This window comes from Mytilus californianus, unplaced genomic scaffold, assembly GCF_021869535.1.
Source record: "Mytilus californianus isolate M0D057914Y unplaced genomic scaffold, xbMytCali1.0.p SCAF_5, whole genome shotgun sequence".
Classification (NCBI taxonomy): Eukaryota; Metazoa; Mollusca; class Bivalvia; order Mytilida; family Mytilidae; genus Mytilus; species Mytilus californianus.
Genome location: NW_026262701.1, coordinates 32,363,757 through 32,391,466, shown reverse-complemented (window position 1 = coordinate 32,391,466; position 27,710 = coordinate 32,363,757). Strand labels below are relative to the sequence as shown.

Sequence of the window (27,710 nt, the reverse complement as noted above, 5' to 3'; positions counted from 1 at the left end):
CTAATATTTTGAGGCAATTACCCCCAAAATCAATCCCAGCATTCCCTGTGTGATATGGAGCCTTGTGGTACAATTTCAGAAAGATCCATACACTTACACACAAGTTATTGTCATGAAACTAGAAAAATGCTTGTTTTTTGCCCCTTTTTTGGCCCCTAATTCCTAATATTTTGAGGCAATTACCCCCCAAAATCAATCCCAGCATTCCCTGTGTGATATGTAACCTTGTGGTACAATGTCAGAGAGATCCATACACTAACACACAAGTTATGTCTGGAAGTTACAAAAATGCTTATTTTTGGCCACTAATTCCTTAACTGTTGGTACCATAACCCCCAAAATCAATCCCAACCTTCCTTTTGTGGTATTGAACCTTATGGTAAAATTTCATAGAGATCCATTCACTTAAACTAAAGTTAGAGTGTGAAAACCAATGTGTCTTCGGACGACGACGCCGACGTCATACCAATATACGACCGCAAAAATTTTTTGCAATCGTATAAAAAGCGGGGTCCATGAACTTGTTTTCAAGTTAAATCAGTTTGAATGATAAAAATCAGTCAAAAAATGCATCTTTTCCCGATAAGTCACAGTTTGATGTCCCGAAAATAACAATTTACGTTAGCAATGTCATTACCTCCCCTGTAACTGTATCGTATGCCCTTAAGATGCTTTACTTTAGTATAAAATATATATTTGCACCAAACTCTGTAAAATTTGACGGACCTGCATTTCTTGATAATAGAATAAGAATAAGAATAAGAATAAGAATATTTATTATTCCAATCAAGGGCCCTTGATGGGCAACATAACATGTACACATAAAACAATACACCCTGATTTGTAACAGAAAAACATTTTTATATATTAAAATGAAAAATTGAAAAGTTCAGACAGATGTTATTATCTTCATTCTATAAAAAAAAATCACATACATTTAATTCCAGGCAGGATCAGAACTATAAAATAATATAAAACAAATGTTCTGATAATTCGGGTTTGTCCAATTTTACCGAGTTTGGTGCAAAAATTTATTTTATACTCTCCAAAAAAAATTTCAGATAAACTTTTAAAAAAAAGCAGTTGATAATCGTCCGCCTTGGATGGAATTGTAACTTATTTTATCATTACTTTAGGGAATTATTGGGAATATTTTGCACACACAAACACATAAAAGGTAAGAATTTGTATATACATGTATGCAAAAATTTCTAGCCTTCAATGAAAATTTTATGGCTAAAAAGGGTCTCAAAGTTGAGAGCAAAATTCCCTCTCAAAATCCAACCAAAAAAGATGGCTTCAGTGTTATGACGTCGCTGTTAAGACGTCAAAGCAAAAAATATAATAGCCTTTCAAGACATGATAATTATTTTGACTAACCCGGATGCATAAGGACTAAGAGTTACAGTTCCACATCTAGCCTCTACTCTAGGATAACCTGTGCTATGAACTACATAGCTAAAGAAGGGTAAGACAGTTGTATATGACTGCTATTAAGGTTCATCTATACACTTTAACAAAAATGGCCGTGTTTACACCATGAAATTTTCTCTCGAGTACAGACAAAAATGTGTAATTTTTAAAGTTTTAAAGCCTGGCAGCACCTAGAAAAATTAATGTTACATCCAATTTATGTTCTAAATAGTTAAAAACACTTTATGGATTTTGATGAACATTTTCTTTCCTTGCCACAGAAGATGGTGAAATAAACAAACACCTGAGTTTTCTTTGATACAGTCCACTCATTTACACTATTTAAATCACCTTTGTTGTGAGTAGATTTTTGTACGACTTTGCCCCCAGCAGAGCTATAGAAAAACAGTACATTAACGGGTGTTACACGGACACTTTTTAGATGATACACAGACACTTTTTAGTTGTTACACAGACACTTTTTATGAATAGAATCACTCGTGCATGATCAGTGAGTTCAAGGGCACTTTAAATTTCAATAAGATTTGAACTTTTTGTTTCACCGACATATTTCTTGTCTTTTTTATTAAAATATTTACGTTAGCATCAATAATTTTTTTTTCTTCCAACAATTCCAGTAAATTACTATTCATATCAGTACACTAAGGGGTTGACCATTTAACTTTAAAAGGGGGGTTATGGTTATTTCCTAAAAAAAATATTTTGATCCCCAATTTTATGAGAAAAAATATATTGTGGTCAAGCAGATGACAAAATAATGTTTTGATTCCTGATTTTCCGAATACCGTATATAGGCCTAATAGTGCTAATTTAAAAAAAAAAAAATTTGGGTGATAGCGTTGAAAAACTAAATAATTTTCTTACTCAGAAAAGAACATATCCCCCTTTTGAAGCTAAATGGTCAGTCCGTAAATGTATTTTTTTTTCACTATATGGACATGAATAGTATTCTGGACAATGCTGAAAGTAAAGAAATGATGATACCGACGTTTATATTTCAATAAAAAAGACAGGAAATATATATAAAAAAATCAAATCTTATCAAAAGATAAAATCCCTATCAACTCACCAATGCACGATTGATCCTATAAATAAAAAGTGTCCGTATAATACATGTTCAAATAGGCAGCAAATCTTGAAAAAAATCATTCAACTTATGTCATCAATTTTGGACGGTAAGCTGCGACTGGATCATATAGTAACACGTGTTTAATCCTGATCAACACTATCAGAGACATATAGAAACCTAGAAGCATGAAATTTTTTTAAAATCCAAAATATATGCCTATATATATCTAATAACAAGACAAAATCCATTTTTTTTATAACATTTCATTCACTAATGAAATAGGAAATTCATTCTTTTGATACATTTATATTGTTATTGAATTCATATATAAGTTGAATTCGTATGTATTGAATTCATATATTTGGCAGCAAACGTACGATTTTTACGATTTTCTTAAAGGGGGAATGGGGGATGGAATGGGACATCCTGCATTTTTTCAATGAAAGAAAGGATCAAGCCTGTTTATTCTAAATTTAATTTACCCCCCCCCCCCCCTCCCTTTTTCCGTTTTTCCCCAAATAAAAATCAAATGTTAGCTTGCTTACCTCTAAAATCTTTTTTATACATTACTTACAAAATGTACTTGCTAAGTTGCATTTAAAAAAGTCTCAAATGTGTACAACATTCATCTTTTACTTGAAATGGTTCCTTTTTTATAAAATTATTAGATTCTTGATTTTTTTGAGAAAATAACTCTCGGCTTAAGGGAAGTGAAAAAAAAGTGTTTAAACTGTAACTTACATTAACTGGTATACATGGTATATAGCCATTTAAGTTTCTAAAATGTTTAGTTTTGATACCTCTTCTAAATGCAAAATGTACTACTTCTTTCTTGAAACGTCATACAAGTCAGATACAAAACAAAGGTAACAAAGAAACATGCCGGAAACAACCTGCCATATAGTTTTTCTGCACTTGTAGTCAGGTCAAGGTCCTGGGCTATCACCTCGGACCTTGACCTGACTACTCGTGCAGAAAAACTATCCGGCAACTGTTGTTACCGATCTGTTTCTTTGTTACCTTTGTATTATATCTAATACCTATTGTCCCATCTATTGTCCATATCAATCAATATGATACAATACAATCATTACCCGAGGGGGACCATCTCAAAGATTTCACATGACTTTGTTTATTTTTACACCACCTGTGACAAGGAAAGAAAATGTTTAGCAAAATCCACAAAAGATTTTTTCTTTTTAAAACACGAAATAAATACAACTTGTATATATCTAGGTGCTGCCAGGATTTAAAACTATTAGAATTACACTGTTTTGTCTGCATTCAGAGAAAATTTCATGGTGTAAACACAGCCATTTTTGTTGAAGTGTATAGATGAACCTTAATCCTTTCTTGTGCCTTTAAATCAATTGAGTCCTTTTTAGTATATTAAAAATGTTATCTTGAACCTGTTCAATAATCGGTTGGAGAGAAAAGTTTGTTGTTGACGTTTCTTCAAATTCAATCTCAGTTTCAAAGTCTTTGACACTAGGAAGACCAGTTGGACGTTGTTGCTTTACTTTAAATCTCTTTTGTTTAGATTTTCCCATTGCACGTTACTCTCATTTTGACACAAAAACCCTAAAATTATCTCAAAAATTATCGAAAAATGATTTTTGAGCGATTTGCATGTGGAACGTTTGCATGTGGCCTGAAGAACTGGTTGACGGTTCTTACAAAATTCCAGTTTACTTCCGGTAGATATAAAAATAAATTTGAATGGAGAAAACACAAAATAATTCCGGAGCTGTAGTAAAATTAACCATACCCAAGAATGAAGGACACTAAATGGTCGATTACCCTTATCAGCGACACCCGGGGTGCAATGTTTTTAATGATGTTCGATTAACATAGAAAGTAATGGGAAAATAAATGGGTACCCTTCATTAATTCTTCATATTATTTTTATTAATCATCTCAAGGATTTGTATACAAATCCTTGATCATCTGAATACTTATTAACACATACGACCGAATTCTACATAGATTTACCTTTCTGGTGAGGCTTGTTTAAGGGGGGTATCAATATCCCATATCCCATTAAGTTTTTGTCCCAATATCCCATATCCCTATAATGTTTACCCCTAATATCCCAATATTTTTTTTTACAAATATCCCGTATCCCTAAAACTATTTTGAAATATCCAAAAAAATCATTAATTCATTCCCATTGTATACAACATTCGTAAATACATGTTGTGCGTTGTAGTATGGATGTCAAGGATGTGGACTTTTTCACAGAGAAAAGTTAATCATTCAGAATTATCCAGAGACCTTTAAATCTTAATCTACATGTCTCTGGAATAACCAATATATAACTAAGCGTTTGTAACAAATAAAAAGTTACTATAGAGATAAGCGTGAGCCACCAAATGTGAGCTCATCAAAGGCACGTAGCTAAGAGAATCACCCAATGGGAACTCACAGATGACACGTCGTTTTGATAGAAATGCTAAGAAGCAAAAAAATCCAATTCTACAATAAAAAAAAGAACGGAATGAATATAATATGCAGCAAAGAGCTGCACATGCAAAAAAGCATGTAGTTAATCTATTAAAACGCAAATTATCAAATCAGGAATATATCCTGTTGGCGAAAGGCTTGAAATGTATACCAACGCCATCAAGCAAAAATGCAAAAATGTCTATACTAAAAGACTACAGTGAATTTACTAGACAACTGCGATGTCGATATATGTTCAGTCATGAAGAAAAAAATTTGTAAGGGTTCCGCGGAACCCAGTGTCTCACCTACTTTTGCTGTTAATCGCAGGCTCAACAAAAATGAGGAAAAAAAATAATAAAAATATTCCTCTCGATACTATCTTTTGATTGTAAGAAGCTTCTGTCCAAGTTTGGTAAAAATCCAGGATAGTTTATGAATCTAATAAATGTTTTAAAAACTTTAACTGCAGACTATATGTAATGTTAACTGGAAGAAAAACTAAGTCCATTTATAAGTAAAATACAGAAAAACAGGTACAAAATTTTAACAAAATTTCCTTCTAGATACTAGCTTTTGATCATAAACACGCTTCTGTCCAAGTTTGGTACAAATCCAGGATAATTTAAGAAAGTAATTAAAATTTTAAAAACTTTAACCACAGAGTGAATGTTATATTTCGTGGCAGAAAAACTAAGTCCATTTATGGGGGAAGGGGGGGGGGGCATTTATAAGTAAAAAACGGAAAAAATTGATTTTTTTTTTACTAAATTAACTTCTGGATACTATCTTATGATCATAAACAAGCTTCTGTCCAAGTTTGGTAGAAATCCAGGATAGTTTAAGAAAGTTATTAAAATTTCAAAAACTTTTAACCACAGAGTGAATATTTGTGGACGCCGCCGCCGCCGCTGACGACGACGACGGAATGTAGGATTGCTATGTCTCGCTTTTTCGACAAAAGTCGAAGGCTCGACAAAAATAACCTTCATCCATTTCATAGCAATACAGGATACAAACCTACTTCTACGTGCCATACGTCGGAAAATTATATCGATTTAACAAAGCTTGAATTATCTTTTCTAATAAATAAAAAAAACAAACAATCTAACTAAGGGCGAAAGAATAGCAAGTACACAGTTTGAAAAATGATGAAACAATATTAATAAAAAAGGCAGATAACAATTCAAATTGTGTTATTTCAGACAGACTAGACTGTACATAACAGAAGTCACAAGACAACTAAATACTCAACATTACTGCCAATTAAATTCATGGTTGTCAAATTCATGTTCATCGATTTGACTCAAATTCTCATATTTGATTTATAGCATACTAAAACATATATCCAAATTATAAAAAGTATAAAATAAACAATTTACAAGGCATGGGCTCGATAATATGTTTCATCGTTTCTTGTGTATTTTAGTCTAGACCCCATCTAATTAACTATAGAGTTGACCTCCGAAGACTGCCGACGGTCATATAAGCGATTTATAAACATAAATATAGATATAAATAGATAACAAACTCGTGCAATAGGATTTTTCTAGGTCTGTTTAATTTTATATTATAGGTTAAAAATATAGGGACGATGGATTCATAATATATGATGGAACATATCAGATGAAATTGCAGATTCTTTTCGTCTAGCAAATAATTATAACCCCTTATTGAAGTCCACCTATGAAATCTCAAACGACAAAATGTCGTTCTTAGATGTTCATGTAATTAAAGGTCAAAGATCTACAACACATGGCATTCTTGACCTTGAAATACATTTTAAAGAAACAAATTCTTATCTCTATCTGCATAGAAATAGCTGTCACTCACAGCATGTATTCCGAGGATTTATTAAAGGTGAAGCAATACGGCAAATTAGAAACACAAATAACCATAACAATTTAATAAACAATCTAACTAATTTCAAAGTGAAATTATTAAATAGGGGTTATGATAACGTCGAAATAGATGATAGTATTACTGATGCTTTATCAATTGACCGTACTGAATTATTACAGCAAAATAAATCGAAGGAAAAAGAAAATATTCCGTTAGTTTTGATAACTAAATATAACCCATATATATATATACGTAAAATAAAGAAACGGGCATTTATTACAGTTTGACGAAGATTGTGTATAAATATTCCATGCTGCACCAATAGTTGCGTATAGCAAACATAAAAGTGTTGGAGATATGCTTAGTAGATCAAAGTTGAAGACTTTAACATAAAATTGACAGTTAGACCCCTGATGATGGCAGATCTGTCATAATAACTAGACCTATTGACGAAGAATTAAAATATAAATATATCAATATATACATTCTCAATTTTATGAATAATTTTCATATTTGATTATATTAAAATAATGCATCTAAAATGACCATCCCAAGCCAGAGCCTCAAATCCCAAGCTTTAACTGCCGAAACACTAAAATAGTGATATATATCATTTTATTCTGGTATCACCTAAGTTGAACAAAGGTATACAGAAAAACATTAATTTACATTACATTGCATTGTACATTTGTTGAGGAATAATTAAATATGAGTTATTTTACAACGGTATGATCAGTATATCCGACAGGTTATCATCAGAGAGAATCCAGTTTGTCATTTATAATTCTAATGAATTGGCACAATTTTCGAAGTTTAGATTTCTGTTTTTGGTTTATAATAGCATTAAATTTTAAAACATTACAGTTCGTTAGGTATTTCTTGTCAATAAGTAGTGTTCTATCTGTCAGGAGACTGCTGCATTCCATTACATAGTGGTATTCGTCACCTATAGCAACTCTGCACAAAGGACCTGATTTAATGTTAGGTGATGTGTTTTGGAATGACCATAAGTAAGAGAATCCACAATTGTCTAGAATACTTTTCATCTTGTCCAACGATCGCGATCGAAATGTTGTTTCTTGTGCCAACTTGAAAAGGTATCTAAACATTACAGCAGCGAGCTTACTTTCTTTACCGGTAATTAATTTTGTCCAATAAGATACAATTCTAGTTTTTATATCTATTTCTAGGGGATACCGACCCAGTTCTCCATAAATGAAGTCGTTTTGAGTAGATGGCTTAAGATGTAAAAGTAGCTTAAAAAATTTAGTTTGAACTCTTTCTAGTATATCTATGTTTTCGTAACCCCATATTTCGCATCCATATAGCAGGATAGGTTTTACCAGTAAGTCAAATAAATTTACGTGGCATTTAATTGATAAATTGTGAATTCTTCCCTTCCTTAAAACTTCGTACATTGCACTTATTGCTTTGTCCTTTAGATGTTGTTTGCATTGTTTAAAGCTGCCTGTTTTGCTGAAAATAATTCCTAAGTAGTTAAAGTTTTTTACAGTTTCAATATGATGATTGTTGAATCGGAAAAGTGGAGGGTTTGTCGTTCTTCCTTTTGAAAAAATCAAGATCAATAGTACGTGTTGGGTCCTATCATGCAATTTGGGATGCGTGTTTGCATGGGTGTTTTATAATAACAAAACTCAATGAAAATCAACAAAGCACTTAAATAACTTTTTCTAGTAATTTTTGTTGGCAATTTTATCAAGTGAGATGTAAATATTTCTGTACTTAACTTTTAATTTTCACATTTTTTTTCATTTTTCATTTTCAAAATTCAATATCCCTAAAAATGCACCAATATCCCATATCTCATTTATTTTTAGGACAAATATCCCATATCCCTAAAATTAAAATGGCAAATATCCCATATCCGAATATACCCTATACAAGCCTCTCTGGTGGTATAAAAAAATCAGTTTATCTTATCTCATTGTTAGGTCTCCGATTTTTTAAAATTTCATTATCTAAATTCCCTTACTCACATCAGTAAATAACGACGAATTACCTCAAAAGAAACGAGACAGCAGTAACTAAAAAAATTGGTATCGGGTCCGTTCGCCCTAATTACATGTTCGCCCTGGGTCCGTTTGCCCTGAGTCCGTTCGCCCATAGAGTCCGTTCGCCCTACTTTTTATAAAAAAAAATTAATATTAATGGTTTAATTTAAAGTTTTGTAATCTTATTCAGATATTTAAATGGTAAATATTAAAATTGTATATCTCCAAATTCATGAATAAACATGGAAATTAAAAAAAAAAAGGTTTTTGTTTTGGAGCATTAATCAGGCTACTTGGCTTCATTGTTACATTTGTTTTTATTCAGAATTACTTTTAATGACTGTTGATTGTAAATAAACTCATCATAGATACCAAGATTGAAATTGTGTACGCCAGACACACGTTTCGTCTAAAAAAGACTCATCAGTGACGCTCAAATCAAAAAAGTTAATAAGTCCAAACAAGGACGTATAACTAACTAAGGCGGTATCGGATGGACAAATTATATAATTTTTTCATTGTTGTATCTTTCATTTTAGCTAGTAAAATTTACTTTCATATTCTGTTTTGGAATTTTCATTTTTGACATATATTGCCTGAAACACAGACTGTATCTTATTTTCGTTACATTGACAACAGTCAGTTTTTACTAATCCATTTTGTCATAACCGCTACAGGGTATAAGATGAATATACTTTAGACAAAAATTTCATGAAATATTTAGAATTACATATAATACAATGAATAAAAAACACATAGGCACAAGTGATGCTGAGGTGAAAGTATAAAGAAAATAATAATATTGAAAGTAGATCTGTCTGTCAGTCTGCCTGTCTATTCATCAGTCCTGTTCTTGCCATCCCACCCCTCTGAAACCATATCAAAATCAAACTTTGTAGGTTACTGTTAAGGACAATGTAAATAGATGTGCAAATTGACAGGAAATTATGATTCAATTTTTATTCTTCTTAGAGTTATGCCCCTTTGAACTTAGAATTTTGGTCTAAATATACTACTGTAACAGTTAGTTTTAGCAACTCATCTGAATCCACATAACAGAATTTCATGAAACTTTGTAGTTAAATAGGACATAATATGTAGATGTGTATATCTACAAGAACTTATCTTTTGTAGGAGTTATGAGTCTTTGAACTTAGGATTCTGGTCAGAATTTTTGTCCGGTGACAATGTGGGGGCATGGGGTACATGAGCATGCTTGCTACGATTCTTTAAGTTTCAAAATTGAAATAACAGCTTGAATGAATAAGTTTAAAAAGAGATGTGGAGTATATGCCAATGAGACACATCATAACAAAACAAAAACAATAGGAAGAGATCTTGATCTGATCTTCAATAATGTCAAAATCATTAATGTGACTATAAGAGCAAAAAAATTCTTCAAATTGATTTTAACTGTGTCTGTTACACAAATATTAGAAATAAAATCGGTGACATTCCAAGATTATTACAAAAAACCTGTATCCAAGACTGCAATGGAAATGACTGTAACAGAGATCTCCATTCAAGTGTCTTAATCTTTTACTTTACACCATTTATGAACGAAAATAAGAATTTTGTTTAAAAGAAGAAACCATAGGTTTTAAAAATACATGATCTTTCTCTATAACACATCCCAAACATCTACTTTTATTCTAAACTGTGGGATGAATTAGAAATTGACCAACACTATCATGAGGTGCATCAAGTTTATATAAGATTTTTTTCTGCAAGCAATCAATAACAACTTTGTTTCTATATTGGAAATAACTATTCAAAGAACTGATTATGGTCCCACACAACAGTCACAGATTTGACGGATATTATAATGGATCATAATGTCTCTACTGTAGATGAACAGCTTACACATATCTAATATAGTAATATGTGTCTGCCCGTCTGTGTCAGGTTACTTTTATACTATTCAACTTACGTTAACCAAACTTGGTATGCAGTTGCATCATGGGCTTCAAGGATGTGTCATATCCAAAAGTCAGGTCACTCATAATTTTTGTACCATAGAACTTAGGTAGACCAATTTTGTTATGCTGATACAACATGGAGATTGGAGTGTATCATTTACCAAAGTAAGGTCACTATGACTTTGAAATTGTCCTATGACCCCCGTGATAGTAAAACGTTTTCTGATTTGTGTTTGGTGTATAACTATTCTTCTTTATCACATTATTCTGATCTTGATATTAACACCAAAACACCAAAAATCAATCAATCAAACTTTTTAAAATATGCTGAATCTACTCTTGTATTCAGATTTTGGGCCCCGTTTTAATTTGGTCCACATTGGGGTCTGAAGTGTCATAAAAAATTGCATTGTTGAGGTTCTTTGATATGCTGAATTTAACTGTGTATTTGGATTTTTTTTATTTTAGCCACATTTTACTATGGGTCAACATAAGGGCCCAAAGGGTCCAAAATTAACTTTGTTCATATTGTAAAAACGTTTTTTTTTAACTGAGTTAACCCAAATATCAGTGCTTAGATATGTACTCATTTAAATGCTTTAGACAATATTATGCAAAATTTTCAAAAATTATGCAGGTAATTGGAGCCTCGTGTCATTAGGTTTTACTGTTCATTTTCCCTTTAGGGGAATGCTTTATTATCTGAACAAAATTCTGTTACATATTTTGTGAAACACCTTGTGTCAGGTTTCATTTATTATATTTTTCTACCCAGCCAGTTACTCAAGTATGAAGTGAGTAGATTTCAAGTGAAAAGATTGTTACCTGTACGTATGATCATGTGACTTACAGGTTAGGATTTGAATTCAAACTAGTTAGTTTGATCTTTACTTGGACAAAGACTTGCATTATTTCCTGAAAATTTTTGAAGACATGAAAAAGTTTAAAGTTTCATGACGAGTTTAAGGTATTTAATGTAGTAATAATTATTTACTTTAAGGATTATGTACCCTTCTGTTGATTCAACATGTCCAATGCTAAACATATGGAAATTTTATAGAAAATCCACAGCCTTTCCCCTTGTAATCTAATATTTGACAATTCGGTGATTGATTGATAGACGATAATTGCATGCAGGGCTAGCAATGATTTCCTTAAAACAAAATTATAAATTAAGATATTGGTTAAAACAAATGTAAATACAGACATATTCAAGTACACCTTCTAGGGTGCGCTAGACTTTAATGACTCACCACGAGGTTTTTTTGGAATTAAAAGGTTATTTAGGACTTTTTGTAAACAATAAACGCTAGCACACCATGGACAAACAAGTAAGTAATCTATGTTTAGAATTTTATAACGAAAATCTCAGTATTAAAGTCTGTAGATGTTCTACAAAAATCTGGTTTTATTTGTCTCAAAATTCCCATTTTCTATCGAATGCAATGAAACTATAAATAATAACGCTTTGTTCGAAGTTTCCCCTTGGTATATGTACAAAATGGCCAATCTCTACTGTACATTATCTTTGCTGTTTTGATATTATTGCAGTTTGAAAATTTCGAATTCAGATGGCTACAGAAGGGGTCATAACCTTAATGTATTCTGTTCTGGATTTCAAACTTTTAGTTCCAGAAAATTACTTTTAAAGAATTAAAGATTTCACAAATTTTTCATACATAATAAGGTTGGATGGGAAACACAATGATGACTCTTAACCATTTCTTCATGTTGGTTTATTTATTTGAGAAGTATAACTTTTTTTCATTGACTTGTTTTAATATTAAATGTTTCTTTTCAGTTCTTGGATTCTAGGAACTTAAAGTCATCTAAATTGGTATTACATAGGAAAACCAGACACTATACACCATTATATAGATTTTCAACAATGCTAGACTCAGAGTATATACAGTCAGGACAAAAGTGAGTTCCCACTGAAAAAACGTCCTATCATTTCAACTAAAATCAATATTTTTCAAAGAAATTGTACTTTCAGTAGCTATTTGAAATGCCACAAAGGTCAGTAAAAGACATTTAATTAAACAAGGAGGTTATAAACACCATCTTCTTGAGTTTACTAATATAATAAATTGGGACCATGGTATCTATTTGGAAAGCTTATTATATGTAATTTCCTTTGGTTTTAGTTCATCATAATCATTTGGCAAAGTTGGCTGTGTTTACGCAACAAATGTAATTTTCCTTTTCAAAATCTAAGGACTATGGGTAATCTCATTGGTTGTACACCAAAAAAAAAACAACGTTATATCATTGATTAATTTCCATTTTTAAGATTTTTTTAAACCAATCATAATGTTTTTGTGTATGCATTGGCATATCTCATTTCCATGGAGACTATTTGGCCCTGCCCCTTTAGTTATGGTCTATTGACTTTGTAATTTATGCTTAGTTTTCATGTATTAGTTTGTGATTAGGTTAGTTTATGGGGAACCACTAGTGGTAGGTTAATGATAATAGGTCTGCAGTTGTATAAGCAATGGCATATCTCATTTCCATGGAGATTATTTGGCCCTGCCCCCTCAGTCATGGTCTATTGACTTTGAAACTTTTGCTTAGTTTTCATGTATTAGTTTGTGATTAGGTCTGTTTATGGGGAACCACTAGTGGTAGGTCAATGATATTTGGTATGCAGTTGTATTAGCATTGGCACATCTCATTACCATGGAGATTATTTGACCCCACCCCCTCAGTTATGGTTTATTGACTTTGAAATTATGCTTAGTTTACATGTATTAGTTTTTGTTAAGTTTGTTTTAAGAAAACTACTTATGATAAGTCAATGGTATTTGGTATGCAGTTGTATTAGCTTTGGTACATCTCATTTCCATGGAAATTGCTTTGCCAGATACCTTCAGTCAGGGTTCATTTACTTTGAATAATTGCAAAACTTACATGTTAAAGTGTGGCTATTTTAATTTCAACGTTTGCATTATTGAAATTACAAAAAAGGGAGACATTTCTCTATGATAACAGTTTATTTACGAAACTTTATTGTAATTTTTTTTTTTTTATCCTTAAAAGGAGTTCCTTTTGGAAATTGCATTGTCTATATTTTCAGAGGTTCAACCTATAAGCTAACAAATCTGAACAGAAAGAAAAAACAAATGACTGGGTTTGACAGTATAAATAATACTGGTATTAATAAGATGATGTGGTATGATTGCTATTGAGACAATTTCTGTTTATAAACAGCCATAGGTCATGGAACAATAACCATAATCAAAGTTAATGATACTAGCATGCAAAAAAAATTTTGATCGGTTATTTTTACAGGACAATATTAATATCTTTTTGAGATAAATATACATGTACTGTAAATTCAGAAATTATTGCGTGCATTTATTATTGTGAATTTGTCATTTTAGACTAAAATACAATTTTATTTTTTGTGATATTGAGAAAATCCTGTATAATAAAAACATTGCAATAATTTCTAAATTTACAGTATTAGAATTTAAGTGAAAGATAGCAATGATTAAAGGAGATGCATCAAAGAAAACATATGACCATGATGACTGTCTTAGATTGAAATTTTTTAAAGAACCAGAAATAATGTAAGTTTCCACCCTTTCAAATATTATATACAAAACCGATATTTTTCAGGAACCCCAAAATTGAGCAATGACCTTGAAGAGTAAGCTATGTGTACAGTAAGATACCCATCTTTGTAGTTACCAAAGAGTGTGGTAAGAACCTCGTCTATAATTATACATGGTAAGTATTTTTTTGTTGGTTAAAAATTATGCATCAGGACTCTATAATTTTTTTCTTAGATCCTCATTAGGAAAAAAGGGGATGCAGGTATACATCAATGAAGCAGCAACCCAACGAAAGTATTTTTTTCATATATCAAAGCCCACCCTTAGAAATGAATTGAAGAATGCTCAAACTTTTAGACCTGTTGATATGAAAACTTGTGCAATGCCTAAATCAAACTACATAATTTCAAGCAGAATTATTTTTTTGAACGACTTCAAAGTTTAGATTTGCTAATTTATGTTCTTTTAAACAAAACTACCAGATGCAACTAAACATTTTTGAAAATCTATGAGATGACACCAAGAGAAAAAATTCAATCCTGTTATTTTTTTAAATACTTTATCATTGGCCTTTAACATTGTTAATTTATCAATTGCTCTGGTACTTTAATTTATTCAAATTTTTACAAGTGAATGGAAGTTGTTTTGATGAAAATCACCTTTTATCAATGGGAGGTTACACTTTGATAGCTTTTTCTTTTGTGTTTTTAAATGAAGCAAAATTTCATTTTTAAAAGAAACTGAATTTCTTCTCTCAATTGTTCCTATTTGTAATGTCTTTTATATTCATAATTGATAACTGAAGATAAAGAATTACAGAAATTGGTTATATAACATAACATTTTGCCAGGCTTACATCAACACATTTTTTTTTTCATTTTCCACAAAAATAAGGCAGTGATGTAGGATGTCATTCTAACAAAACATCACAGCATGGAGACCCACATCATCACACTAACATGTCAAAAGTGTATCCTACTTCATAATGCAAATATTATTTAAATAATGTTAATATACAAGTTTGTGAAAAAGAATTTTTATTTAAAAGATTTTACTCATTTCTACTCTGTAGAGACTATTTCACCAGCACTTTGACTGATGCACAGAGACTTCTGACAAATAAGTACAGATACTCAAAAGAGTTGAATGCACTATTGGCGACCGGGTTTGAGGACGTGGAAAGCACTCTATCATTGTTGGTAGTTTTAAGTGCTTTGATCTCTTAGATGAGGTCTCACATAGAAACATATGTTCCTTAGTTTCATATAAATGTTCAGTGCATTATAACTGCCAGACATCTGATTGACTTTGACTGTAGACTTATTTTTAGTGTCTGCAGAGTTTAAATGAGTTTGATTAAAACCCAGCTTATCTATTCCAAGTGTTGAGAAGATTTGATTTCAATATTCTATTAATTTATATTTTTTACTTTTGATAGCAAGGCTGAGGGTTTATGCACTAGAGTAAACTTTTTGGACAAAGAGGTTGTCACTGTTCCTCAACAAAAAATTAACGAACAAATTTGTAAAGCTAAGCTAGAGACACACTTAGGAAAGACTGTCTTTTTCTTTGAGGTTGAAATGGTTATAAAAAACGTTTAATTATATTGTGTATTTTAGCCAGCTTCCACTCTTTTTTTAAAGTTTGAAAAAAAAACCATTTAAAATATTTATCCCTTAAAGGGTAACAGGATTTTTTTTAAACATTAATTAAAATGAAATAATGAAGTTATAATATGATTTAAGCAGCCACTTGGGTAAATTTTGTAAAATTGAGCTTAAAAACATAGCTGATATATTATTGTTTTCCAAGACGAAAATTGAACCTCATTTTTGTCTGTATTGCATGCAACATTTAATTTGACCAATAGTAGTGGATGGTTGCACATATGTACAGCATGGTCAGATCTTTAAAGTAAAGAAATGTCAAATTTAATAAAAAGGAAGCAACCACAAAAAACAGCATCCCTGACTAATTTGGTCCCCATAAAATATTCTTTCACAGGTAAAACTAAAATTTTTATGCTTCCATTTTTGACTAGCTTGAGAGAAATTTTCTTCAAAAGTAAAAATCTTGTATTGTTTTTTTGACAGCAGTCTTATTCCCTGCAAATTTTATGGTAAAGTGAGGTAAAAAAAACTTTGAAAAAAAATAATTCAAGTTTCTATAAAGGTTTAAAGTTACTTAAAAGAACTAAAAAAAAGGTTGTTTTATATATAATAATAATCTTTTTTTTATATGTTTATGTGTAATGCATATTGTACACTTATTGACTGTGTATGAATGTAGTAGTAAGTTTATTGTCCCTCATGGTGCAACTATTGTCCTGAGGTGTAGCCGAGGGCAATAGTTGTATCCGAGGGGATAATAAACTTACTTTTCCACAAATATCCAGTCCGTAAGTGTTTTATTATATCAAAAAAAGACAACAGACAATAAATGGCTGTGATAAATTAACTATCTTAATATATAAAGCAGAAACCCAACCATAACGTTTACTTCATAAATATTCTGAAATGCTAAGGCTTCATCTTGCACTGACGTCAACCCTAGATACAATAGGTAAAAATTACTCTCCCCGGTATTTTCAAAATCCTCCATTATAGCTGCATTGGAAAGCCTGCGAAATATAATGAAGCTTGCAGTCAAGTAGTTTCAACGAGGTCCAATAGTTGGAAACTATTGACCGGTCCAATAGTTCAAAGCTTGTAAGTCAAAATATGGTGTACTTACTTTATATAGAAAATGATAATTGAGGTATAATAAATATTTATATTTCATTTCAGGGGGCAAAGTTACTTCAAAGAATTAAAATAAGGTTGGTTGATCCATTTTATTTTATGTTTTTATGTGTAATGTTTTATATGTATTTTTATTTCATTTTAAGGTTTACCACAGACATTTAATTTATGAATTTTATTTTTGTTACAGATGCAGCTGGGAGGATGTTTCAGTCATAGACCTTGGATAGACTCCGTTGTAGCAGACTAGGGAGAGTAGCATATAGTTCTCGTAACGCTATACAATAGTAACAAGATCATTCTACTCTGAGATTGTTAAAGGGCCTGTTTGATAGAAGTGACGCCAACGTTCTCCAACACTACTAATTTAGGAATTTTATTTTTGTTACAGATGCAGCTGGGAGGATGTTTCAGTCATAGACCTTGGATAGACTCCGTTGTAGCAGACTAGGGAGAGTAGCATATAGTTCTCGTAACGCTATACAATAGTAACAAGATCATTCTACTCTGAGATTGTTAAAGGGCCTGTTTGATAGAAGTGACGCCAACATTCCCCAACACTACTAATTTGTAAATTTAATGTTTGTTACAGATGGGGGCCAGAGGCAGATTCAGTCATAAACCTTGAATATGGCTTATTTAAGAGATCTGCTTCGATGGAATTGACAACAATTTTCTCAAACACATCACTAATCTTTATTATCTGTTTCCATTACAGAGTTTATACAGAGAATATAGGTATACCGTATTTTTAAATTTTTTTTGGTCCTATGTAAGTTTGTCATAAAGAAATAGTATGTGGTATTAATGTCAGTGGGATAAAACACACAGACGAAAATAAGTTAAATACCTTGATAAGTATGGATGAAGAAAGACAGACAAAAATATACAAAACAATACACAAACTAAAAAATGTACAACACCAACCCAATCAAAGACCAAGGATGAACTCAGGTGATCCAGGAAGTTGGAACCAAAAAAAATGACAGACAAAAGTCTACAAAACACTAAACTGAAAACTAAAAATGTACAACATCAAGCCAACCAGAGACCCGGGGATGAACTCAGGTGACCCAGGACAGAAGTACTACTAGGATGGGTTTTTTACTACCAGGACAGGACAGAAGTGGGTAAGTAATTGATATGTTAACAAATTTACAAATTGACAAAGTCTAGGGTGTTTTTTTCATTCATTCTTTCTTCAATTCTAAATTTTAAATGTGACAAGATAAAGATGGCACATAATTTTCAAATATAGATTTTTAGAATTATTATTCTTTGTTATTTTGAAGTATCTTCATGTTTGACAAAATTTCAACTTCAATTTAACTTAAAAAAAAATATGCTCCAAAATTAATTAAATTGATACACCTTTTTTTCACAGAAAATATTGGTTATCTTAACATTCATGTGAGTCAAGTTAAGATAATGATGACTCAGTCTTACTCCATGAAAACACTGGTATCTTGCATTATGAGGGGCTTTAGCAAGGGGTGCTACCAAAATTTGTGTAAAAGAATAAAGCTTTCACTCACTGACACTGAGTCAGAAAAATTACTCATTAATTCCAGAGTTCTGATAAGGGTGAATCAAATTCCCACGAAAAATAAAGTCCTTATACTGAATTCCCTTTGGCTTCAAAAAATAAATAACCTTGAAGTCTGTAAAAAATCCTTATGCCCCTCCATGATGATAGAAAATTTTAAAATTTCACTGAGTGAAGGGGAGGTAACTCGTATGAAATGAATTTACAAATTTGAAAGAATTTATAAACTACATGATTCAATTGAGCTATACATTTGTAAAGTAAGACCCAGGGACCATGCTCAGAAAAGTCATTTGTGTATATTATTTTACATTAGGGAAGTTGTCAGTACAATGTGTGGATACAGCCATTTTGAAAAGGGGGGTTCCAAACCTAGGAACACCATGAAACGTTCACATATTAAAAAAAGAGGAATCAGAATAAAAGGAGGGATTCCAACCCCCAGACTCAAAATTTAGATATTTATGTGAAGTATTTATCAATTGAAAAAATATGACTGGGTTCAGATTATTTAAATTTCATATTTTTACTCTTAATATGTACCGGTATTTAGAACAAAATTTGAATGCAGTAATTTTTTTAATTTCTCAACTTTTGATGATTTGAAAATGAACACATTTACTTCTACTACTACTATGTGGTTAATCTGCAGGCAAAATTTCTATAACACAGATGTACTGTATGTGTCATAATTTAGTACCCCCCAAGTTAAAAATACTTTAATTCTGAAATAGTTATTTTTATATGAAAAATTCTTCTTTTATATTTGTTGTAAATATTCACCATTAAAATTTCTAATATTTCTGAAGGATTATGATGAGCAATTTTTAATTGTGAAAGTTTTCATGTTATTTATTACAACAGTAGCCAAATGATCATTTGATCCATGATAGCCAAGTACCTGTACTCAAAACATGTCTATCTTTTCTTCTTGAATGCAGTAAAAGATTTGTCCATAATTTTCAAGTTAAATTATGCATCTATTAATGTGCAACAACATAAGAAGCAAAATATAGAAGTTGGAGATTAACCCAGGGTATAACGCCTTCTTTATATTTGGGGTGTTAATTTAATATTAAAAGTTATCACTACAGAGATGATGATAGTTGCAATAACTTCAGATGAGGTTTATCCTGGTTATGATTAATTTCTCTGTATTTTCACCACTACAGACTGTCATTTGATCCAACGATTGAAAGTTTTTTTTAACATTGTCTTAAAGGTCTATCAGAGCTTTTTTTGTGGTCACAAAAATACTGAACGCTGAGGAAAAGTCAAAACGGAAAGTCCCTAATCAAGTGGCAAAATCAAAAGATAATGAGTAAATGCATTTTTTTTGGTTCTTCGTTAAAAAAAAAAGATGTCATTTAAATTAAAATTTCAGATTTATAATGAAATAATTTTCCTAAGACATTTAAATCAAAATTTAAGATTTATAGTGAAATAATAATTTACCTAAAATTTTTACATTTTTAAAGCATTGTAGTTGTCAGATTATATTGATTTAAATTCGTAGTCTAGTGCATGCAAAGTTCCGAAGCAAAACATTCTTTATCTTCAGAGTTTTGGTGTAGACTTAACAAATATCAAATGATCATTTCAGAAATACATTATGCTTGGAGCGCTGCGTGTCTTTACTAACATATTACAAAGTTGCTTATTGGTGTTCAAGTAGTAGGGTTGGTTATATCTTCTGTTTGTTTCAGTTGTTCTTTGGATGGTTCTTTGGTTTTGAGGTATTTAGGGTGTTGTGTTTACCATTCGAAGGAATCTATATATGTAATTCTGAAATGAAAAATATTTGATATTTCTAGTCATAAAAAAAATAATCATAAAGCTGCTTTGAACTTTGAATCTGTACGATTTTCATAATTTCTTATTTTCAAAATTGAAAATGAATCTCTTCAATCAAAATCAAAATCTAAATTGTATTTGACATATTATGATGTATTGGAAATGGAAAACTAGATAACATATTCTGTAAATTAAGTTGAATTCAGGGGAAGTGGAAAATGATCCCAAAAGTTTTTTAGATATACTTTATCTTCTTCAAAATTTTTTCTGGGTATTTACATCTTTAAAGCACTGATCGCTATTAAGATAATAAAGAAGTAAAAAAACATTTTATAACAGTCAAGCCATAACGAAAATTCTGCCATACAAAAAAGAATTTGGATGTTTAATCTACATTTATTATAGAGTTATAAACATAATCGCAAAGGTTATTAATTCTTACATGACTGAAAGCTTGTACAAGTCTTAATATTTGGTGAACAATAATAAATTTCTATGATATATATATTATTATCACTATTTTACTGAATTTTCCTTTGATCTTACTGATAATTTCCTTTCTCAGCATAGTAGAAAGATATGGAAAGTATCTCTAGAAACTAAGGCTGCACGTGTCATTGTCAATGTAAATTTCAACATCGTCATAAGCAAAATATTGATAAACAGATTATCATTGGTCATCTCAACTTAATTGTTTTTCTCACTTTCGCGGTACCGGCTCAAGGGAGAAAATCAATCTCGTTGAGATGACCAACGAAATTTATAATGATTTCCAATACCCTAAAAACTTCATTTTGAGTTATCTGAAACTATCATCATCTCCAAGTGAAGAGTTATCTAACTTATCAATCCCGATATCTTACAGTAGTTATCTCCCTTTGCTTCAAGCTTCTCAACCTTGGGTTAATTTTCAACTCTCACCTTCAACACTAGGTTTTCATCCACATTTTCCAGACATTTAATGATAACTTCATTATTATGAGACCATAATTGACAACTGGTATTAATGTTTTAATTTTACTTGTTAGTCCCATTTAACAATTGCTCATCGTAATTTGTAAAATTAAATTGTCTTGAGTTTAAGCATTTCTTTGTAAAAATTTCCTGTTTAATAGAAAATTAATCTTTTTAACTTCACAAGCCATTCTGTGATCAATATATTAAAGGATAATTTTGTCCAGCTTATTGAAACAATTTTTCTTTTTTGCAATCAAAAGTATTGACAGTGAGCCGGATCATTTCAAGATCACAAAAAAGGAGCTGAAAACTGGTCTATTTTATTCTATTTATCATGTGTACATGAAAAGGAGTAGATTGTACAACACAAAAATTTCAAATTTCAAATCATAAGTTTGTTGTAATATAGCTCATTTTATACAATTTAGATCTTTTATGGAAAAAGGTATTAGACTGATCTTAACCCTATCATACCGTTTGAATTACAACATAAATTAATTTGCTCCTTTGTATCGAACCATTCTATCTTTTTCAAATTTGGTAATTGCAATATAGGTAAAGCACTTGTCATCATAAAATACTTTAAAAAAATAAAATAAGTAAAACCCAATTATCAATAACTGACTGCAGCTATTCTTCATTGGATCCTTTTTGAAACTCATGGCCAGACAAAGAGTAATCTAAGAGCTTGTCAATGACTCTTTAACAGGGATCCAACTTTAGCCTCATTAGTTCAAAGGAGTTTTCCATTAGTCCATAATAATTAAGAAATAATTGTTGCAAGCTATACTTTATTGTAATTTTAACATGGGTAGGCATTATATACATGATTTTTTTTTGCCTGAGCGATAGCATACAATCAGTTCTGTTAACCAAGCAGTTTTAGATTTATATTAGACCCTGTTTCAGACTTTGGGGATTTAATCACTAAAAAAGTTAAAGATAACCAGACTATTTTAGATTTAACTGGTAATCTGTTTTCTTTTCCCGTAGCAAAAAAGAGCTGATTCCTGCAAGTCTGTATATTGGCTGCTTCTGGTTCTTATCCATTTAAGGAACTAATGATTCCGGAGAGTGCAGTAACCTTGCCTCAGTCCATTATTGTCAAGATATCACTGATTTTCCTTTTTTTCTGACAAAAGTCATTGGAAGTAATCTTACATAAAACAAATTTTGATATAACCAATCAAAAATGCTATCATAAATATTTTCGGAACAAAACATTTTACTTTTTCAATTGTAAATTTTGCTACTATTTTTCTTTCAAGTATAAAACTAAAGTAAAAAGTAAAAATCTATTTTATTGAAGTATTACGTACCATTTGAGTTTTGAAAATAATTTAAATTATAATAAAGTATTGAAATTAATTTTTATTATAAAGATTTAGTATTTATATCATTTCTTTGAGTTCTTAATTTTTTCTTTCTAAATTTTTTTATTAAATCTAAAGATTTCATACTTAATACATGTAATATCATTTTGCATCATATTTGTATTTTTTCATTTCAGCTTCTTTTTCTTGTACCACTGAAACTTCACAGAATAATTGCGTACATTTTGAAGTTGTGTACCTGCTTATATGAAATTGTTTGAGGAATTTCCCCCCATTTTTTCCTTAATTCTGATCTTGATGATTGTTTTTCAAAATTTTCAAAGATTCCTGACTTGGGAACTAAGTAATTTTTCATCAAAGGTAAAATAAATAGTTTTTAACCCATATCTTTTGGAATTCACAGAGAGTTTGCAAATCTATAGAGGCTTTTACAAATTTTGGGACTATACGTGACTACTATGTACATGAGTTGTAAACCTTGAAAATGAGATATTTTTGATTAAACTATGCTTCAAAATATTTAAAAAATGTTGATTTATATGTGTTTATTATACTATTACTACACTGTACTTTTTTTCTTACATTTGTATAAGTATTTTCATATCTGATGTCTGGTAACTTATATAAAAGCTATTATCTAGAGCTCTGTAAATAAAAAAAAATGTAAACATAGTTCTAAACTATACTTTTAATGAGTGGAAGAAATTGTGGGGTACAGAATACATTTCGTAAATTATCAAAATACAAGTTACCTGTTTAAAAGCATGTCTGGTATTTTTACAGTACTTTTTAAATGAATTTAATAAATTATTTGTATTTTGAATTGAGAATTTCTTCAGTTTCCATGATTGGAAAAATAATGTGAGATGCCTTGGAACATTCTGGTGACTATTGTACATTTATAATGTACAATGGAAAGGACATTCCATTACTTAGATAAAATGGATTCAGTGGACTGATTAGCATAAAAAACTATGATGGAAAACCTTTGAAAGCAGCCAGGATAGCAGCTCCAAGGAAGATGGTCAAATAAATCTTCAACCAAGTCTGAGGCTTTGCCAAGAAATTAAGAAGGCAAGTTTATTTAAGCCAAATATTTGTATACATTTTCTAGAAATATTCGACAAGAAGTGCATATTAAGACAACACGCCAGCACCCTTCTGATCTTCTGCATGCAAAACACCATTGATGTATTAATTATACCCCACGCAACAAGTTGTGGAGGGTATAATGTTTTTGACCCGTCTGTCAGTCCGTCCGTCCGTCATTCCGTCAGTCCTGTTTCTTGTCATCGCAACTCCTCTCAAACCACACAACAGAATTTCACGAAACCTTTTTAGATAATAAGGACATACTATGTAGTTGTGCATATTGACAGGAAATTACGATTCAATTCTTTTTCTAGGAGTTACGCCCCTTTGAACTTATTTACTTTAATGTACTACTGCAACAGTTTGTCATCGCAACTCCTCTCCAACCACACAACAGAATTTCATGAAACCTTTTCAGATAATGACATACTACGTAGATGTGCATATTGACAGGAAATTACGTTTCAATTTTTTTCCAGGAGTTACACCCCTTTGAACTTATTTGCCCAATATACTACTGCAACCTTTTGTCATCGCAACTCCTCTCAAACCACACAACAGAATTTCATGAAACCTTTTCAGATAATAAGGACATACTACGTAGATGTGCATATCGACAGGAAATTATGTTTCAATTTTTTTTCCAGGAGTTATGCCCCTTTGAACTTATTTGCCCAATATACTACTGCAACCTTTTGTCATCGCAACTCCTCTCAAACCACACAACAGAATTTCATGAAACCTTTTCAGATGATAAGGACATACTACGTAGATGTGCATATCGACAGGAAATTACGATTCAATTTTTTTTCCAGGAGTTACGCCCCTTTGAACTTATTTGCCCAATATACTACTGCAACCTTTTGTCGTCGCAACTCCTCTCCAACCACACAACAGAATTTCATGAAACCTTTATAGATACTAAGGACATACTACGTAGATGTGCATATCTACAGGAAATTACGATTCAATTTTTTTTCCAGGAGTTACGCCCCTTTGAACTTATTTGCCCAATATACTACTGCAACCTTTTGTCATCGCAACTCCTCTCAAACCACACAACAGAATTTCATGAAACCTTTTCAGATAATAAGGACATACTACGTAGATGTGCATATCGACAGGAAATTACGTTTCAATTTTTTTTCCAGGAGTTACGCCCCTTTGAACTTATTTGTCCAATATACTACTGCAACCTTTTGTCATCGCAACTCCTCTCAAACCACACAACAGAATTTCATGAAACCTTTTCAGATAATAAGGACATACTACGTAGATGTGCATATCGACAGGAAATTACGATTCAATTTTTTTTCCAGGAGTTACGCCCCTTTGAACTTATTTGACCAATATACTACTGCAACCTTTTGTCATCGCAACTCTTCTAAAACCACACAACAGAATTTCATGAAACCTTTTCCGATAATAAGGACATACTACGTAGATGTGCATATCTACAGGAAATTACGATTCAATTTTTTTTCCAGGAGTTACACCCCTTTAAACTTATTTGCCCAATATACTACTGCAACCTTTTGTCATCGCAACTCCTCTCAAACCACACAACAGAATTTCATGAAACTCTGTAGATAATAAGGACATACTATGTAGATGTGCATATTGACAGGAAATTATGATTCAATTTTTTTTTTCTGATACAATTTTTTTTTCTTACACTTATTTTATTTCTCCAATGACAATGTGGCGACGTGGGGTATGTGAGCGTGCTCACTAAGGTTCTTTCATTTTAATAAGTTTTATAATTTAAGTTACCATTTTCTTAAACAAGATTCTCGATCAAAATATTTAAAACTTCAAGGGGAGACAAGTACAATTAACAGCAAGATTTGTTCATTCAATGGGATAAATTATAAATTTAAATTTGCACATCACTTTTGTGCAGTTAAATTCCAAACAAAAACCTTTAACTTGTTTTAATTATTTTTATTATGTCAAGTTTTCTGTTTAGTCAGGTTAATAGTAATACTCCTTGCTATAGATCAATGACATTTTGTATTTAGTTGCATTACTAACAAATTATCGAATTAATTAGCAATGTTGCTAATCATCAGATGTTTTTCATTTTCCGCTGCTAGGCGAGACATCTCTGTCAACAGTTTATCTTACAAACTTGTGTTGATACTATTGTGTACATTTTGTAAGAAATCAGAACATTATATAGTGACTTTATATTTATAGAGAAATGGATTTGTAAAATATATAAAGTGTCTTTTTTAATTCTTTTTAGGTTCTTCTGTGATATGTTTTCATGGTGTGGGAATAAGACTTGGTGGTCTAATACAGCTAATACGAAGGTATGTACCAGTATGTTAGTCCTGTTTTGAAAAAAGAAAAAGTATTATAAAATGTATTTGGAAATAGCATGTGCTCTAAGCGTGAAGGTTTGTAAGAGTTTGGTAAGAAGTCTTTGCTTTCTTTAATTGCCTTTAAAGGAGTAAATTTAATTATCTGATTTGATTATGTAAAAGTTTGTTGGGATGCTGGTTTGCTGTTCTCAACTTCTATTACATATTTATAGACTTTTATTCAATTTGCCACTTGACATTTAGCAACCAACCATCAAATGAATCAATTATTCAAAATATGGAATATACATACAGTATACCAAAAATGATCCTTTTAAACAATCTTGAATGACTATAATCATTTTATTTTTCAGGTTAGCATCACAGCTTGTCTGTAAAGATTGAAGCTGGGAGTGGGCATTGGAGCTGACTTTTATGGTAAGAACCAATACAAAAAAAAACAATATGTAAAAAAAAGAAATATGTTAGACATCTACCATTGACTTGTTTTTCATCCTTTTCTGCTAATAAAGACTGGTGGTTCAAAAAATATATCAGCAAATCACTGTTACACAAAGTAAGAGAAAGGTTTTATGAATCATAGTTATTTATTAATTTGCATTTGATATTGTTTCAATTTTCAGATTTTGACAATTACGTTTAATTCTGTATATTTCTTTTTCAGGTAACTGTGGCTGCATAAAAGGGCTATGTGATTTTACTGTTACAGTAAAGAATGTAATTCAGACTATTTTTGTGTATGTTTGAGAAAATGTTTATAATTTTTACAAAAAGAAAAAAAAAATTATGTACAGGTTCTCCATTTTCAACAAGATTGGAAGTTGTAGGTTAATAGGTCTTTGAAATTTCAAAATTTACTTTCTATTTTCTGTTCATACTCATGTCTGGGCAAAACACTTCCAGTAGTTTAAGAATGGAGAATCTTAAAAAAAAGAAAAGAAAAAAAAGAAATGTTTTTATTTTTGCAAATTGTAATATATATTTTCACCTTTGTGTCTTTTTAGCTGAGTTTATAACAAAGGGTATATTATTTTAAGAATATTTTACAAGAAGCATAGTTGAAGAATATCTTGATGAAAGTAGATTGATTGATTTTTGGTATTTAACACCACTTTCAGCATGATTTGCTATATCTTGGCTGCCAGTTTTTATTTGTGAGACAGCCTGGTGAAAACATCCCCTTCAACAGAGAAACTGGCAACTCTAGTCAATTAAGATTGATGTTAAACACACCTACAATGTGAGGGTTCATAGTGTTGACAGGCTAGTGATACAGTAGTTGAACTACTTTGACCATTCAGCCACCATTAATCCATCCGCACTAAATATGTTATTGAAATGTGTTGAATTTTTGTAATTTATTTTTTTATTTTGATTACCGGTATACTATTTATGTTTTTTTGTTATATATATAACAAAGATGTGGAGTTCTAACAGGGTGAAATTAAGGTCAAAGGGAGGTAATTTATTATACTGTGTTTAACTTCAAATACTTGAAATTCCCTCAATGTTAGATTTTTATTTACTTGGATACTCACATTTATGCACTTTTTTTTACATATCAGATGTTTTCTAGATAATAGAAATTTAGGGTGGGAAAAATTATGTGTCACTTAAAATAATTACGTGAAATTTTTCAAA

The 27,710-nt window shown here is 31.0% G+C and overlaps 1 protein-coding gene and 2 long non-coding RNA genes across 3 annotated transcripts in view; 1 reads left to right on the top strand and 2 right to left on the bottom strand.

The window, feature by feature from the left end:
• Positions 1 to 4,177, bottom strand: part of LOC127701950 (uncharacterized) — a 141,151-nt gene extending 136,974 nt beyond the window's left edge. Inside the window, exon 1 of the mRNA XM_052205925.1 lies at positions 3,913 to 4,177. Within this exon, the coding sequence (XP_052061885.1) occupies positions 3,913 to 4,053 (141 nt within the window). The 5' untranslated portion in view covers positions 4,054 to 4,177. The remainder of the gene's footprint in view (positions 1 to 3,912) is intronic.
• A 19,732-nt stretch (positions 4,178 to 23,909) lies between these two features.
• Positions 23,910 to 25,476, bottom strand: LOC127701624 (uncharacterized). The gene is made up of 3 exons (XR_007982126.1): positions 24,939 to 25,476; positions 24,485 to 24,602; positions 23,910 to 24,152 (listed from the first exon to the last, which is right to left on the bottom strand). It is a non-coding gene; the product is annotated as an uncharacterized LOC127701624 (long non-coding RNA).
• A 512-nt stretch (positions 25,477 to 25,988) lies between these two features.
• Positions 25,989 to 26,943, top strand: LOC127701623 (uncharacterized). The gene is made up of 3 exons (XR_007982125.1): positions 25,989 to 26,057; positions 26,423 to 26,486; positions 26,734 to 26,943. It is a non-coding gene; the product is annotated as an uncharacterized LOC127701623 (long non-coding RNA).
• The last annotated feature ends 767 nt before the right edge of the window (positions 26,944 to 27,710 follow it).